The sequence below is a fragment of the Danio aesculapii genome, chromosome 9 (genome assembly GCF_903798145.1).
Source record: "Danio aesculapii chromosome 9, fDanAes4.1, whole genome shotgun sequence".
Classification (NCBI taxonomy): Eukaryota; Metazoa; Chordata; class Actinopteri; order Cypriniformes; family Danionidae; genus Danio; species Danio aesculapii.
The window spans coordinates 3,232,370-3,251,932 of record NC_079443.1 but is presented as its reverse complement, the minus strand read 5'-3'; the positions used below and the strand labels follow the sequence as shown (position 1 = coordinate 3,251,932).

Here is a 19,563-nt window from a genome sequence, read left to right as displayed (position 1 = left end):
GTGGTGACCCCTGATAAATAAGGGATTAAGGATAATGAATGAATGAATAATCGACTTGTGTTGTGACAACATGAGGGAATTGTATGGAACCCAGCAGAAGCTGAAGTGATTCAGATTTCTTTTATTCTCCTCTATAGATCAGGAAGCTCCGCAGGCGACAGGTAAAAGCCATCAGGACGTGCGCGCTTACGTCCGCCACATCAGTGTGATCGATAACCAGCGCAGTCTATCCCAGCTGTCCCACCGTCTGGAGCCCCGGCGGACCTGAAAGCCCCACAGCTTCACCTCCACCTCAGCCAGAAGATAAGCTAGAGCAACACAGCAGCCAAACACAAGGGCTTTTCCCTCCCGCGCCGGCTTGTCTCAACGTGTGGCTTCGTCTCGGTGTGCGGATCTGCAGGCTTTCTCATATTCTGCCACGGAGGAAGAAGAAGATGCTGTTTCCAGATGCTGCTTCTCTTTATTTACAGGTTTCTGAACAGTTTGATGCCTTACACTAATATTGGCACCCTTGGTAAATAAGAGGAAAGCTGTTGTTTAATGATGTTTCACTCATAATATTAAGAAATTGTCTTTTTTAAAAGTGCCCTGCAGTGGTTAGCACTGTCGCTTCACAGCAGGAAGGTCGCTGGTTCGAGTTCTGTGTGGAGTGTGCATGTTCTCCCATTGCGTGGGTTTCCTCCGGGTGCTCCGGTTTCCCCCACAGCCCAAACACATGCGCTGCTGGTGAATTGAATCAACTTAATTGGCCGTAGTGTATGAGTGTGAATGTGAGTGTGTATGGGTGTTTCCCAGTACTGGGTTGCATCCGCTGGGCAGAACATATGCTGGATAAGTTGGCGGTTCATTCCGCTGTGGCGACCCCTGATAAATAAAGGGACTAAGCTGAAGGAAAAGGAATAAATGAAGTAACAACACTGGTGTTAAAAGTAGCATGCACAAACTCTCAATCATATTCATGACATGTCATATCGTGATTATGGAGGTGTCATGAACACCCTCTTCTAGTAAAGTGTTACCATGAAGCCCCTACCCTCATTTAAAAAGAAACATTAGATTTTTTTGGTATTATTTTGATCAAAAGTTTAAACAAAGAAGTCAATTCGTCACAGCTTTCTTTACTCCTATTTACCAAGGCTGCTAGTATTAACAGAGGACACTGCGTGTGGTGTGTGTTTGTTTTTTTAGTAGAGTTTGGAATCATGAGCTTGAAAGTGAAGTTTTTTTCCTGTCTGAGTTTTACGAGACCTTTTTTCATACTTTGAAGGAGATTAAAAGCATATTAGCTGTACTGTTGTTCTGTATTTGGGGTCAAGACGAGTTAAAAATTATTAAACGGATCAAAAGTGAGTGTTTAAATAAAGTATAACTTCCTATTGATCAAAGAATGCCGAATGTGTCACCGTTCCAACCAAAACCCATACAAAAATTAAAGAAACATTACTTTTTTTGGCTCATTTTACAGCTCACCTGGAGTTAAACAGTTGAAATGTACAATTTTTTTGTCTGGCGCACTTTTAGCTTAGCTTAGCATAGATCATTGAATCGGATTAGACCGTTAGCATCTGAAAAATTTCAAGTTTCTATGATTTTTTCTATGTAAAGCTTGACTCTTCTGTAGTATTACGTCTAAAAATAGTCCCCAGCTAGCTAACTAAATAACAGCATGTCGTTTCAACCAGTGGTGCAGCAGTAAAGTTCCTTGATTATTACGTCAGAATGAGAGTATAGTTCCTAGCCATATTAGCCTAGAAAATAGGAATTTTTAGTTTTTTCTGCCAGTCTTAGTACATGATGTTAAAATAGAAGAGTCAAGCTTCAAATTGGAAAATAAATCTTTTTTTTTTTTGGAGTGAGATGCTAATGGTCTAATCCGATTTAATGATTTATGCTAAGCTAAGCTAAGGTGAAAGTGCTCTTTAACTCTAGGTCAGCTAAAAAAACGAGTTTTTTTATTTGTTTTTTTTTTCCAAAAAAAAGTGAAGCGTTCCATTAATATTTTCTCAAATAAATGTTTAGTATGTCAGAATGAATTCTGAAGACTCCATGATAATTAATTGCTGAAAATTCACTATTAATATATTAATAATATATATATTTAAACAGTTGTAGAGTTAAACAAAAGATTTTTACCACCTTTGAACCCATTTAGTCAATTTTCAGTTCTGGCGAGAGCACATTTAGCTTAGCTTAGCATAGATCATTAAATTGGATTAGACCGTTAGCATCTGAAAATTTCAAGTTTCTATGATTTTTTCTATGTAAAGCTTGACTCTTCTGTAGTATTACGTCTAAAAATAGTCCCCAGCTAGCTAACTAAATAACAGCATGTCGTTACAACCAGTGGTGCAGCAGTAAAGTTCCTTGATTATTACGTCAGAATGAGAGTATAGTTCCTAGCCATATTAGCCTAGAAAATAGCAACTTTTCATTTTTTCTGCCAGTCTTAGTACACGATGTTACAATAGAAGAGTCAAGCTTCAAATGGGAAAATAAATCTATTTTTTCTGAGTGAGATGCTAATGGTCTAATCCGATTTAATGGTTTATGCTAAGCTAAGCTAAAGTGAAAGTGCTCTTTAACTCTAGGTCAGCTAAAAAAACGAGTTTTTTTATTTGTTTCTTTTTCCAAAAAAAAGTGAAGTGTTCCTTTAATCTTTTCTCAAATAAATGTTTAGTATGTCAGAATGAATTCTGAAGACTCCATGATAATTAATTGCTGAAAATTCACTATTAATATATTAATAATATATATATTTAAACAGTTGTAGAGTTAAACAAAAGATTTTTACCACTTTTGAACCCATTTAGGCAATTTTCAGGTTAGGCGACAGCACATTTAGCTTAGCTTAGCATAGATCATTGAATCTGATTAGACCATTAGCAGGTGAGTATTTTTTTATTTAAATCTTGACTCTTCTGTAGTATTGCACCTAAAATAGTGCCCTGCTAGATAAGTAAATAACAGCACTTCATAATATCATTGTGCTGCTACAGCCAATGGTACGGCAGCAAAGTTCCTTGATTATTATGACAAAATAAGAGTATAGTTCCTAGTTATAATGTCCTAGAAAATAGCAACTTTCATTTTTTTTTTGCTAGTTTTAGTACATGATGATACTATAGAAGAGTCAAGCTTTAAATGGGAAAATAATTTTTTTGGAGCAAGATGCTAATGGTCTAATCCGATTCAATTACTTAGGCTAAGCTATGCTAAAAGTACTCTCGGCAGAACTAAAAATTGCCTTATAGGATCCAAAAAAATGACAAAAATAATTTGTTTAACTCTAGGGTAGCTGTAAATGAATGAATAAATAAATAAATAAATAAATAAATAAATAAATAAATAAATATATTAGTTAAACAATTGATTTTTACCACTTTTGAATCCATTCAGACAATTTTCAGTTCTGGCTAGAGTACTTTTAGCTTAGCTTAGCTTAGCATAAATCATTGAATTGAATTAGACCATTAGCATCTCCTTCAAAAAAGTGTTGATAATTTATATATTTGATCAAATAAATATGGTCTTGGTGTGAATAAAAGACTAAAATGGAACAGGCCTCAAACTTTTGAACGGTAATGCATCATCGCAAATTAAATCAGTTTTATTTATGAATTTGTTTTGTTGAAAGATGTTTTATGTAAATGTTGTACAAGTTTTTTGGGCTGGATGTAAATTATGTTTGAGATATTTATATCAATGTAAGCATGGAGTAAAAAAACTAAATGTTGATCATGTGAGCACATTTCAAGAGCCTGTTGGTGGCTTGTCTGCAAACTTTATACCTCTGTGTGGATTATGTAAATAAAATGGTCATATTATGGATATTTAATGGCATGTCAAGGGATTTTTTTTCAGTCAGAACTTCACATTTTTAATTTGTTGACTGATTTTAATACTTATAGATAACATGAAATTATAAATAAACCACAATAATTATGACAATTTATTTTTTTATATTAACTTTATAATAGTAATTATACCTCTGTGAAGATTATGTAAATAAAATGGTCATAATATGGATATTTAATAATATACCAAGGGCTTTTTCCACAATTTTTATAGTCCTTTTTAATTTATTGATTGATTTTAGTACTTATTAATAACTTATATAATAATAATATATATAATATATATAATATATATAATTAATGTTAATGTTAATTAATTAATTAATTAATTAATGTTATAAATAATAATAATAATAATAATTATTATTATTATTATTATTATTATTGTTAATGTTATAAATAATAATAATAATAATAATAATAATAATAATAATAATAATTAATGTTATAAATAATAATAATAATAATAATAATAATAATTAATGTTAATGTTATAAATAATAATAACAATAATAATATTAATAATAATACTAATTAATGTTAATGCACTAAATAATAATAATAATAATAATAATAATAATAATAATAATAATAATAATAATAATAATTAATGTTAATGTTATAAATAATAATAACAACAACAACAATAATAATAATTAATGTTAATGTTATAAATAATAATAATAACAATAATATTAATAATAATACTAATTAATGTTAATGCACTAAATAATAATAATAATATTAATAATAATTAATGTTAATGTTATAAATAATAACAACAACAACAACAATAATAATAATTAATGTTAATGTTATAAATGATAATAATAATAATAATAATAATAATAATAATAATAATAATAATAACAACAATAATATTAATATTAATACTAATTATTGTTAATGTTATAAATAATAATAATAATATTAATAATAATAATAATAATACTAATTAATGTTAATGTTATTAATAATATTAATAATAATAATAATAATAATAACAATAATAATATTAATATTAATACTAATTAATGTTAATGTTATAAATAATAATAATAATATTAATAATAATAATAATAATAATAATAATAATTAATGTTAATGTTATTAATAATATTAATAATAATAATAATAATAATAATAGTTAATGTTATAAATAATAATATAATAATAATATTAATGATGATAATAATAATAATATTAATAATAATAATAATAATAAAATATCTATAATATTCAGCTTATGTTGTTTTAAATATATAATATGAAAACTTGAAGTAACTACCATATTAATTATAATTAAATATACAATTTTTATTTATTAAACGTTTTTAAACATTAATTATTATTTATATTTGTTGGTGATGTTCCTGTTTTATTATATTCTATTAATAAAAAGTAATATTCAGCAGTATTAACAGAAAATATGTTAACATGAATGCATGTTTATTATTAATATTACCATATAAATGATCATAGTCATAATATTTCTGTCGATTATTATTAATATTATGACTATAGTATTACTATTATCATCATGTGTATTCTTAAAATAAAAGATTGCTTATAATTCAAAATAAATATGCATCATATTTTAATAAAGTATTATATAAAAATCAATATGCATCTTAATATTTTTTGTAATGTAACTGTATTTCCATGTTAGCTGTTGCTGTTAAATAAATATTAAAGAAATAAAATTGTTTTTTTTTTTTTAAGTATTGAAATAATCATAAAAAGAGGCTACGGTTCAAATAGTGTTATTTATTAATTTATAAATTTATAATGTGTATCAGAAATGTTAATATATAATATCAACATTGTTTTTATATCACATTAATAAACTCTTAATATTTTTTAGTAATGTAACTCTATTTACATCTTAGCTGTTATTGTTAAATACACAATAATCAAATAAAAATGGCTTATTTTTAAGAAAGTATTGAAATAATAATCATAAACAGGCTACTATTTGAATAAAGAGCTATTTTCTTATTTATAAACTGTATATAGTAAATGTTAATATATTAACACAGTAATTATATGACATTAATAAGATCTTAGTATTTTAGTAATATAACTGTATTTACATCATAGCTGTTATTATTAAATATACATTAATAAATTAAAATGGTTAATTTTATAATAGTATTGAAACAATCATATAAACAATATTCGAATAAAGCATTATTTATCTATAAATTGTATGTCGTAAATGTTAATATATATGTGTTGATGTATTGATGTAATGTATTAATATTGCATTAATATAATATAATAACATTAATAAGGAATGATTTCCCAGAGATGGGTTGCTGCTGGAAGGGTAAAACATGTTCTGGATTAATTGGCGGTTCATTCCGCTGTGGTGACCCCGGAGTAATAAAGGGACTAAGCCGAAAAGAAAATGGATGAATGAATAAGCAATAATGTACACACTCAATGTCAACATTCTTAGATTGGTGTGTCAGTTCACGTGTTGTCCTCTGGGTGTCGCTGTTTCTCTCCGCTCTGCTGCGTCACCGCTGCGCTGCTCCGATCAGGAAGAAGTTTTTTCCCACACACGTGAACGCGGAGCTGACACCGGACACTGCAAAAACATCCCACAGAATCGACTTTCAACTTCGGGACCTGCTGTGAATCTCCACCAGGAACACCAACAGCAGAAAACGGCTCACCGGGTACGTGTGTGAGTGTGAAAGTGTGCGTATGTGTGTGTGTTTGTGTCAGTATGCCGCACATGTAATGAACACACGCCCGTGCGGTGCTGAAGTGCTGCGTATGGATCTGTCAGGACTTGTTCCCGGAAAATCAGATTACATAGACACCAATTATGATGAAATAGTTCATAAATGATCTTAATGTTGACGAATAACTGCGGAGATGTGTTAAAACTAACATAAAATCAATACATCTTTATTTGAAGGTGGTGTAGTTAAAGTGTAACTCTTCATTTAACGACTGAGTAACGTTAATGTTAATTAATTACATGTAGCCTACTTACTATATGGTTGGGATTAGAAGTTTAGGGTTGGTTACATGTAATTATGCATAATTCACTGTAATTACTATAGTATATCTGCAGCAACGTCAGCTAAGTGTAATTTAAACTGTTTGTGTCAGTTTTCATGTTGAGTGACTTCATTTTAACGTGACCTTGTTATCATATAAGCAATATAATTATAGTTAGTTATGGTAATTATTAAGCATTCTAACCCTAACTAATCGTACACCTTATAATTAAGTGTAAGTTAATGTATCTGTTACAGAAAGACCAATGGTGTCATGGACTGTGACGCTGTCAGATGGTACTTTGGTCTCCAAAGTCATGTTTTTGACATGTTACTTCTGTAAAACGATTCTGTAAAACGTAATTATAATGTAATAGTGCTGAGCGATACGGAAAACAATTTATACAAAGTAATTGTATTGAGTAATAGTATATATATATATATATATATATATATATATATATATATATATATATATATATATGAGGGGTGGGCGGTACACCGGTGTCATAGTCATCACCGGTGTGACATTGCGCCACGACATGGATTTTCTAATACCGTCAATACCGTAATAAATCAATTATGCGCCTTGAACGGCTGCATTTACATCAATAATAGCTAATTCTAAATAATAAGGCATTCAATTTTCTTCAAACGTTCAGTTGTGGTCTGAATACATGTCCTTATACTACAGGGCTCGAAATTGCAACCATTTTGGTCGCATGAGCGCCCGAAATTTAATCTATGCGCCCTCATAATATATTTGGGAGCATTTGTGCGACTGAATATAATGGTTGTAGTGCAATCTGATTTGATTTTCTCTAAAAACTTGCTGAATCGCTCTACCCTGCCGCTGTATTGGTTCATATTAGCTGTCAGTCACTCAACGCTTCCCGCTGTCAGATAACAGGGAGCTTCTGTTACTGCAGGAAATGCAAACGGCTGAAAAGTGAAAAGTGCACAGGTTTGCAAACCTCACCTAAAGTTATAATAATAATAATGGCGCAGATGACAGCGATCATGACATGAGGTAAAATTTGATCCACCAGCTGAGATCAATCGAGTGTTTTCGGAGAAGGTGCCGGAATCTTGATGCGTTGTATTCACCGCGTGTTCAGCGCAAATGTCCGCTAAATATAAAATCTAACACTGTACACATCATCGCCAAAGAAACTCACCTTTACTAAGTTTACACTGAAACTACGGCTCATAACAAAGAGCGGTATTGCGCTGGTGGTCATCGCGAGAATCCTGCTCTGTCTGCTCATAAATTGGTGCGGCTGACTCGCCTGCTTTATTCCACCAACACAGAGAAATGAAGATCAGCTCATAACGAGACTGAGCATTTAAAATGACCCAAACCGAAACTTTTAAAGAGTGATAGAAGTGAGACTTTCTTTTGTCCGTTCTTCCTTGAGATGTATATTATTTTGCTATTGAAAGTAATACCATGATATTATACCGTCACCGTTCAAAAGATGAAAAATACCGTGATATTAATTTTAGGTCATATCGCCCACCCCTAATATATATATACATATATATATATTTATATATATATATATATATATATATATATATATATATATATATATATATATATATATAGTTTAAATTACACTTGGCTGACGTTGCTGCAGATTTACTATAGTAATTACAGTGAATTATGCATAATTACATGCAACCAAACCTAAACTTAACCCCAACCATATAGTAAGTAGGCTACATGTATTTAATATACATTTGTCAGAATTATTAGCCCCCCTTTGTATTTTTTTATTTATTTTTGTAATATTTAATAATGATGTTTAACAGAGCAAGAAATTTTCACAGTATGTCTGATAGTCTGATAATATTTTTTCTTCTGGAGGATGTCTTATTATGTCTATAAGTTAGGATGTCATTTTGTCTATTTGTTTTGCAATACATTTTCCGATATATTGTGCGGCCCTATAGTAAAAAAAAGAGCTTTGTCCATACTGTATGTTGCACAGCCCTATAATGTAATAATGCAGTTATTATAGTATTGTTATTTGCTAGAAAGCCAGCAGCTAGTATTGTGTGAGTAAACTGCGGTAATGCAGAGTGTGTGTATTGCACAGAGAGTGTGTGAATACACTCTGATGAATGAGAAACATCCCAATTATTCTGCTACGGTTTTACTTTCTGTTCCCGTTCAGAGAACACAAGTTGAGTTCTGAAAATAGCAATGCTGCTCTCTTCCTATTGGTTCATAAATCAATCAGGAAATACACTTTTTTTCCCAAATTACTTCATTGTATTTTACACTGTATAAGTGTTGAGCTCCACGCAGTGGATTTGGGTTGTTGCAACATAAAGGAATCAAGTTAACTTATTAGTTTTTACAAATTTAAGTGGATTGAACATAAAACAATTGAGTTGTCCTAGCGAAATCTCAAGAATTGTGTTGTTTCAGCTCATTTTAAACAGCAAATGTCATGCTTTTGAATGCTCAAACATTGCCTTATTGCATTTTTCTCTGATAATCATTTGCAAAAACAGGCCACAAACACTATTTTATACTTATATATATTTATATTTATATATATTCTTAATATTTTTACACCATTTTGTGGCTTTTGTTATAAATGTGCTTCCCTTAAAGGGACAGCTCACTCAAAACTGAGAATTCTTTCATCATTGACTGTTAGGGAGGTTTCCTGAAAGCTCCATGGGGTGTAAAGGAAAAAGGTGGATACTGTAGAAGCATTGAAGTTCAGATGGATTTTTACAGCGAGACCAAGAAGTACAAGGGCTTTAACACTCACAAACACTGCATTGTTTTTGGTCTGAAGTGATACAGGAGCCGGGTAACAGTAAATATATTGTTGGATCGACAAATTGCTCTGTGAGATATTTGCGGTTAATAAGTGTGAGATGATCATCTGTATTTTATAAGTGATCCTCTGTGTGTTCTGACCTGGGTGAACTCGAGGAGAACTGACTTTATACCAGGCTCATTCTGAGAACGTAGTCCCGGGGACATTTCTGGAGACCGCGAAATACGTCCAGGGAGGTACGTATTTTTGCAGTTTTTGTTTTCGCGAATCCGCGAGAGGCCGCTGTGCGCGCTTTTTCCCGCGCCGTACTCGCGTAAACCTGCTAGACCCGCTGTCGAACGACCTTCCGCCTGTCTGCCTGGATGACAGGATGATTGACCATGCGACCGGCAAATAGGCTGACCCACCCTCCTCTGTCCCTAAACCCAACCAACGACGATTCACAAAAGCCGTCCAGAAAAAGAAAAGCCCTCGTCTGATTTTTACCACGTTTTCGGATTTTGACCACATTCTCACCCTGTGACGAACTTGTTCGCTTCATTTTTTGGATTTTGTGTTTGTTTTCTTACCTGATTTCTGGAACCGCTCTTCCCCGAACTCGAACCCGGTCGTCGTCGTGATCAACCCCTCTCTGCGCCTCGAGTCCGCCAGAGTACACGAAGAGCTAACCGGACAAACTGGTTGCAGCGGGAAAGCCCTCCACACGGAGGCGAGCGGCCGGCTGGCCGGCCGGCAAGCGCCGAAAGGAACAGCGTCACACCGCCCCGCAGTGTTCGCTTAAAAAAATGAAATGCAGCCGCACGTACCCCCGGCTACCTATTTCGCGGTCTCCAGAAACGTCCACGGGACTACGTTCTCAGAATGAGCCTGTGTTGCTTTATACATGTGCTCAAAATCACCAAACAGTCGCTGAAGTTGGTGAAATAATGTGTAAAAATATGTTAACTGTGTCATTTTAACGTGACCAATAGATTTTTCATCAGTTTCTTTTTCTTCGTCTGAACAAATTTAACTCTGTCATAACTGCAATATTTACACTTCTTAAAATGTAAAACCTCCTTAGCATATGTGACTGTAGGCCTGCACGGTAACAGAAAAAAATATAATCACTATTATTTTGCTCAAAATGTTAATCACGATTAATAATGACGATTATTCCTGTGTGTGTGTGTGTGAGTGTATATATATATATATATATATGTATATCTATCTATATATATATCTATCTATCTATCTATATATATATATATATATATATATATATATATATATATATATATATATATATATATATATATATATATATATATATATATATATATATATGTATTAGGGGGGGCGATTTTTTTCAATTTTTACGATTAATTCGAATTTACGTTTTAAGACAATTACATTTTTTATTAAATCGAGATATTGCAATTTTTAAAAAATAAAAATATTAGATACATTATAATTGCACCAATGCGCTTTGGTTCACTTTCTGTATTACTCTGTCTGACTGCCTGTCTGGGTTTCAATCATTGTAGTAACGGACTGAACACAGAGACTGCTGACGAGCGCTGCCTGACGAGGAGATTTACATTTAGACTAATGCAACAAGTAAAATTCTACATGACTTCACGCTTTACTAAGTCACGTCTGTGTGGATTGTCAAGACATATTCCCTTATCAAGTCGATAAACTCGATCTCTCAACATATATGAAGGACGTAAAAACCTGGCATTTGAAAAACCGCGCTGATTTTTGTTCAAACCGCGCTGATCTTAGTTTGGTTTGAACAGGAGCAGCTATAACAATGAAAGTACCTGCCACCATGACGTCATTTACCGGACCTAGTTGAAACCCAGACAGGCAGTCAGGCAGCATAATACAGAGAGTGGTGCAAAGTGCATCAAATGATCTGTATTTAAAAGAGGGGGAAAAGAAAAATAGAATAAATATATTATTTTATATTTGACACACATCTGGTGCTTGTATTTGCTCCTGCTATACGTCCACAACTTCACGCATTGGGTTAAATTACAGTTTCCATGTTCAGTCCTTTACTTCCACTGTATTTTTTTAAGAAAATGGCAGCAGCGTTACAACCTGTCATTCAATCTGGAGAAGACAAAGTCAAAGCCGAGCTGACAGCCAATCTTTCCTAGGCCCAGCAAAACTTGCATAAAAATGCCTCTGTATTCCTGCAACTGCAATATTTACACATATATGTATATATTTTTAAGTCATATATATATATATATATATTAGGTGTGGGCGGTACACCGGTGTCATAGTCATCACCGGTGTGACATTGCGCCACGACATGGATTTTCTAATACCGTCAATACCGTAATAAATCAATTATGCGCCTTAAACGGCTGCATTTACATCAATAATAGCTAATTCTAAATAATAAGGCATTCAATTTTCTTCAAACGTTCAGTTGTGGTCTGAATACATGTCCTTATACTACAGGGCTCGAAATTGCAACCATTTTGGTCGCATGAGCGCCCGAAATGTAATCTATGTGCCCTCATAATATATTTGGGAGCATTTGTGTGTCTGAATATAATGGTTGTAGTGCAATCTGATTTGATTTTCTCTAAAAACTTGCTGAATCGCTCTACCCTGCTGCTGTATTGGTTCATATTAGCTGTCAGTCACTCAACGCTTCCCGCTGTCAGATAACAGGGAGCTTTTGTTACGGGGGGAAATGCAAACGGCTGAAGAGTGAAAAGTGCACAGGTTTGCAAACCTCACCTAAAGTTATAATAATAATAATGGTGCAGATGACAGCGATCATGACATGAGGTAAATGTTGATCCGCCAGCTGAGATCAATCGAGTGTTTTCGGAGGTGCCCGAATCTCGATGCGTTGCATTCACCGCATGTTCAGCGCAAATGTCCGCTAAATATAAAATCTAACACTGTACACATCATCGCCAAAGAAACTCACCTTTACTAAGTTTACACTGAAACTACGGCTCATAACAAAGAGCGGAATTGCGCTGGTGGTCATCGCGAGAATCCTGCTCTGTCTGCTCATAAATTGGTGCGGCTGACTCGCCTGCTTTATTCCACCAACACAGAGAAATGAAGATCAGCTCATAACGAGACTGAGCATTTACAATGACCCAAACCAAAACTTTTAAAGAGTGATAGAAGTGAGACTTTCTTTTGTCCGTTCTTCCTTGAGATGTATATTATTTTGCTATTGAAAGTAATACCATGATATTATACCGTCACCGTTCAAAAGATGAAAAATACCGTGATATTAATTTTAGGTCATATCGCCCACCCCTAATATATATATATATATATATATATATATATATATATATATATATATATATATATATATATATATATATATATACACAGATCCCCCCCCCCCCCCAAAATATAAAACTGTGTATGAAAAGCATCGTCAATGCACCGTGATGCACCTAGGTATCGAATTGAACTGAATCGATGGCATGATAATCGTAACCGAACCGAACCGAACCGTGGGACTAGTGTAGGTTCACACCTCTAATTTATAGTGTCTGAGGAATCGTCTGATTGGTGAATCATAAATAGGAAAATGCGGGACCAGCCGCAAGCAATCAGAAGCGTGATCCTCTCGAAATTATTTTAGAAATAAACTTCACTGTTTTTAAAAAAAATCTCTGCTTTGAAGGATTGAAATTCCCTTTTAAGTGAGCACTAAAACACACTTCTTCCTCAAGGAGGTTTATCGTGGTGTGATCTGTACTATGGTATGTGCTGTCTGCTGATCAGTGAGTGTGTGGATCCTCCTCAGAGTCCTGTGCTGTGATTACAGAGATGAGGAATTCCCTGTTAAACATTGACAAGAGGAAACTGATGCATCATCACTGCGCTTCATGATCAGATGTCTGACTTTATGGCTTGTGCTCATTCAAATATGATGCAATTCTTTACCCGAGTCGTATGCATCTTAAAGGGACAGTTCATCATTTATTCTCATCAGATATCCTGCAGATACTTTCTGGAGCCAAATAATTATATATAAACACAGTGATGCTTCTTGAAGGAATATACAGTGCATCTGGAAAGTATTCATAGCACTTCACTTTTACAACATTTGTTTATGTTACAGCCTTATTTTAGAATGGATTAAATTTATTGATGTCCTCAACATTCTACACACAATCCCCCATAATGACAATGTGAAAAAAAGAGTTTTTGAAGCTGTTGTAAATTTATTAATAATAAAAAAGCTGAAAAATCACTTGTAGATCAGTATTTACAGCCTTTGCTCAATACTTTGTTGATGCACCTTTGGCAGCAATTACAGCCTCAAGTCTTTTTGAATATGATGCCACAAGCTTGGCACACCTGTCTTTGGGAATATTTGCCCATTCCTCTCTGCAGTACCTCTCACGCTCTATCAGGTTGGATGGGAAGCGACGGTGTATCTCAGATCTCTCCAGATATGTTCAATAGGATTTAGGTCTGGGCTTTGGCTGGGCCACTCAAGGACATTAACTGAGTTGTTGTGAAGCCACTCCATTGATATTCTGCGGGGTGCTTTGGGTCATTGTCCTGCTGGAAGATGAACCGTCGCCCCAGTCTGAGGTCAAGAGCACTCTGAAGCCGGATTTCATTCAGGATGTCTCTGTACATTGCTGCGTTCATCTTTCCCTCTATTCTGACTAGTCTTCCAGTTCCTGCTGCTGAAAAACATCCCCACAGCATGATGCTGCCACCACCATGCTTCACTGTAGGGATGTTCCTAGCCTGGTGATGAGCGGTGCCTGGTTTTCTCCAAACGTAACGCCTGGCATTCAATCCAAAGAGTTGAATTTTAGTTTCATCAGAGCAGAGAGTTTAGTTTCTTATGGTCTGAGAGTCCTTCAGCTGCCTTTTGGCAAACTCCAGGCGGGGAGTGTCTTCTATCTGGCCATTCTACCATACAGGCCTGATTGGTGGATTGCTGCACAGATGGTTGTCCTTCTGTAAGGTTCTCCTCTCTCCACAGAAGAACGCTGGAGCTCAGACAGAGTGACCATCGGGTTATTGATCACCTCCCTGATTAAGGCCCTTCTCCCGCGATCACTCAGCTTAGATGGCCGGCCAGCTCTGGGAAGAGTCCTGGTGGTTCAAACTGTGCTCATTGGAACTTTCAGAGAAGCAGAAATTATTCTGTAACCTTCCCCAGCCTTGAGACAATCCTGTCTTGGAGCCCTACAGACAGTTCCTTTGACTTCATGCTTGGTTTGTGCTTAGACATGCACTGTCAACCCTGGGACCTTATAGACAGATGTATGCCTTTTCAAATCCTGTCCAATCAACAAGCTTGTGTGCATGGTTTATCTACGCTGTCGGGTTATTGGCTTGCATAAAAACCAACACTACAGGTTATTGAAAATGCGTGTGTGTGTGTGTGTGTGTGTGTGTGTGTGTGTGTGTGTGTGTGGTTGTGTTTGTTTAATCACTAAAAGTGAGCTGTTCGAACAGATCCTTATCCTCTTCTTTTGCTCTTCTCCAGGACAGGAGTGTGTGTGTGTGTGTGCGCATGTGTGGGAGTGTGTGTGTGTGTGAGTGAGTGAGTGTGTGTGTGTGTGTGTTTTGGAGCGTCATTATGCCATGGCATCTCTGGGCAGCTCCTTTGTGCAGATCAAGTTTGATGACATCCACTTCTATGAGAACTGCGGCGGCGGCAGCTTCGGGAGTGTGTATCGCGCCCGCTGGCTCTCACAGGACAGAGAGGTGGCGGTGAAAAAACTGCTGAAGATCGAGAAAGAGGTGCGAGACACACACAAACACACACACATACACAAACATTAACAGTACACACACACACACTTATAGACTCACAGACACATACCCACCTATACTGTACACACGCACACACACACACACACACATACACATACACATACACATACACATACACAAACATTAACAGTACACACACACACACACTTATAGACTCACAGACACACACCCACATATACTGTACACACACACGCACACACACACACACACACACACACACACACAAAACATTAACAGGACACTCACATTAACTACATACACACACATACCTATACAAATATAGTACACACACACACACATTCACTCATGCACATATAAAGCACACACACACACACACACACACACACACACACACACACACACACACACACACACACACATTGACATTCACATTAACACACATACACACATTCACACTCACATAGACACACACACTTATCTACACACACACACACACACACGAATACTACACGCACACAAACACACACACTTATACACACACAGACACACGCACACACACGCACACACAAACACACAAACACACAAACACACACAAACACACAAACACACACAAACTTTAACAGGACACTTACATTAACTACATACACATTCATACCTATACAAATATTGTACACACACACACATTCACTCATGCACATATACAGCACATACACACACACACACGTATTCACACTCTCACGTATACAGTGCACACACTTATATAGTGCACGCACACTCACACATACTGTACACACACACTCATTCACGCACACATATTCACACACTCACATTAACAGTACACAAACACACACTCTCTCATACACACACATGCTTTAATTGTCAGTGTGATAATCATTTTAATTGTCTCTCCGTGGGTTTCGACTCCAGTCCGAGCCGTACCATAACGCCTCCCCCCCCCCCCCCCCCCCCCCGCTCTCGTCTCTTTGTGAAGCCCAAACTCATAGTCTGCGCCTTTAAGAGGAAATTGTCAGCTAATTAAGTCATATTAGTTTCAGCTGAGTGCAGTGTTTGTCTGTTCAGGTGAAGTCTATTTACTTTATAAGTGCCGGATTCACTGTTGCCTTTGTTCTGCGCTCACCGATTTTACAGCGTAATGGCTCGGCTGCCGCTTTGGTCGAGGGGAAATTATATTAAAAATGAGAGGAAGTGCTTTGAAAAGGTTGTAAAATTACAGTTCGAGAGGAAATTAATCTGATTTGATTCATATTGAGAGTGTAATCGAAGACAATCAAGCTATTGGTAAATAATAGAATTTTTGTACGTTCGTAGGTTAAAAACGTAACTTTTGGGTCAATATGGACAAGCGCAACTACCGATTTAACATTTCAAAACAATTCAATATGTTTGATTTGCTTCATATTAGTGGAGCTCTATCAAAAAAGAAATGCATTGTTGTTAAAATAATTACATTTTGTATGTTTAAGTGTTAAAAAAATCACAATTTTGGTCAAATATGGAGAAACACAACTATTGAATTATCATTTAAAATGATTCAATTCATCTAATTTGCCTCATATTAGTGGATCACTCTATCAAAAAATAAAGAAATCATGTTGGTATGTTAGAAAACATAACATTCTGGGTCAAATATGGACAAACACAATTATTGAATTAACATTTTGTAACCGTTAAACTTTGAATTTTGGGGTCGAATATGAACAAACTCAACTACTGATTATGTTCATACGTTTCCAAAAAAATATGTCAAATATGGGTCAAATTTTGGGTCAAATATGGATGAATCCAACTATTGTTTTTACATTTTAAATGATTCAGTTTAGGCGATGCAGTGGCGCAGTAGGTAGTGATGTTGCCTCACAGCTAGAAGGTCGCTGGTTCGAGCCTTGGCTGGGTCAGTTGGCGTTTCTGTGTGGAGTTTGCATGTCCTCCCTGCGTTCGCGTGGGTTTCCTCCGGGTGCTCCGGTTTCCTCCACAGTCCAAAGACATGTGGTACAGGTGAATTGGGTAGGATAAATTGGCCGTAGTGTATGAGTGTGTGTGGATGTTTCCCAGAGATGGGTTGCGGTTCATTCTGCTGTGGCGACTAAGGGACTAAGCCGACAAGAAAATGAATGAAAACAAACAAAAAGCACTCAGGGGTAACTCAAATATTTGGTCGGTGCTCTTTGGGTAAGGGATTCATCAAAACATCAACAAAAATTAGTCCAAGGCACTCGGAAAATTTAAAAAGCCTTTATTCACATGGCTTAATCTTAAAAGAAACCTACGCGTTTTATACGTGTATGTGTGTTTATATGTGTATGTGCACATGTAAATGTGTTCGGAAGTATGTATGTACATGCCATGTTTAAGCATTTTTTTGTATGTCTGTGCATGGTTTAAAGTCACCCTCTATCTATGCTGAATTAATCATGATCGTTGACTATGTCGGTTAAATTATTTGAGTGTTGTAGAGATGTTTGAATGAGTCATGTGACCATAGTACTCAAAAGAGACTGTAAACGCAGCTGATCACTGTTACCCAGATGAAGGCAGATCTTGCCGAAACGCGTAGGTTTCTTTTAAGATTAAGCCATGTGAATAAAGGCTTTTTAAATTTTCCACATTTTCCGAGTGCCTTGGACTAATTTTTGTTGATGATTGAATGATTCAGTTTGTCTAATTTGCTTCATATTAGTGGAGCTCTATCAAAAAATAAATAAATTGTTGTTAAAATAATAACATTTTTGAGTGTTCGTATGTAAAAAAAATTTAATTCAGGGTCAAATATGGACAAACGCAGCTACTTATTTAACAAAATTTCAAAAAATTTCAATTTATCTAATAGGCTTTATATTCTTGAGGCTCTTCTATTTAAAAAAAAATCATTACATTTTTGTGTGTTTATGCGTAAATTGTTGGATTAAATATTGACAAACGCAACTACCATTTTAGCATTTTAAAAAGATTCAATCCACCTGATTTGTTTCATTTTAGTGGAGCTCTATCAAAAAAATATTGTTAAATTAATAGGATTTTTGAATGTTCATACATTAATCAATTTCAATTTAGGGTAAAATATGGACAAACGCAAATATTGAATTTACATTATACAAAGATTCAATTAATCTGGTTTGATTCATGGAGCTCTATAAAAAAAAAGAAATCTTTTCATATGGTAAAAAAATATTTTGGGGTCGAATATGGACAAACTCAGCTGCTGATTTGAAATATTTTATATTCATACACTCCAAAAAATATGTGGGTCAAATCTTGGGTGAAATATAGATGAATCCAACTACTGATTTAACATTTTAAAAGATTCAATTACTTTAATTTGCATCATGTAAGAGGAGCTCTATCAAAAAATATGATTTTTTTGATGTTTGTATGTTAAAAAACATACATTTTTGAGTCAAACGCAACTACTGATTTATCATTTTTAACATTCTAACATTTCCAAACCAAATGATTGCTAAATTAATTTATATTTTGCATGTTTATTCATTAAAAATGTCAAATTTTGGGGTCGAATATGAACAAACTCAACTACTGATCTGAAATATTGTATGTTCATACGTCTCAAAAAAAGATGTGGGTCAAATATGAGTCAAATTTTGGGTCAAATATGGATGAATCCAACTACTGATTTAACATTTTAAAAGATTGAATTGATCTAATTTGCTTCATATTAGTGGAGCTTTATTAAAACATAAATAAATCACAGTTAAGTTGATTGAATTTTGGTTTGTTCCTACGTTAAAAAACATTCAATTTTGTGTGTCAAATCCAATTGGGTCAATCCAACTATGGATTTAACATTTGAAATGTATTCAATTAATCTAATTTGCTTCAGTGGAGCGCTATAAAAATATATATATATTATTAATTTAGTTTAATTTCTGAATGTTTGTACATTAAAAAACATAACATTTTGGGTCAAATGCGGACAAACACAACTACTGATTTATCATTTTTAACATATAAACTCTTCCAAAACAAATCATTGGTAGATTAATTACAATTGTTTATGTTTACACGTTAAAATTGTCAAATTTTGGAGGTGAATATGGACAAACTCAATTACTGATCTGAAATATTGTATGTTAATTCGCTCAAAGAAATATGTGTGTCAAATATGAGTCAAAT

The 19,563-nt window shown here is 34.5% G+C and overlaps 2 protein-coding genes across 2 annotated transcripts in view; both read left to right on the top strand.

Moving 5' to 3' along the window:
- Positions 1-2,040, top strand: part of rapgef4a (Rap guanine nucleotide exchange factor 4a) — a 104,713-nt gene extending 102,673 nt beyond the window's left edge. The window contains exon 31 of the mRNA XM_056464672.1: positions 138-2,040. Within this exon, the coding sequence (XP_056320647.1) occupies positions 138-268 (131 nt within the window). The 3' untranslated portion in view covers positions 269-2,040. The remainder of the gene's footprint in view (positions 1-137) is intronic.
- Positions 2,041-6,421: 4,381 nt separating this feature from the next.
- map3k20a (mitogen-activated protein kinase kinase kinase 20a) overlaps positions 6,422-19,563 on the top strand; it is a 63,010-nt gene continuing 49,868 nt past the window's right edge. The window contains exons 1-2 of the mRNA XM_056464671.1: positions 6,422-6,538; positions 15,164-15,420. Coding sequence (XP_056320646.1) covers positions 15,262-15,420 — 159 coding nt within the window. The 5' untranslated portion in view covers positions 6,422-6,538; positions 15,164-15,261. The remainder of the gene's footprint in view (positions 6,539-15,163; positions 15,421-19,563) is intronic.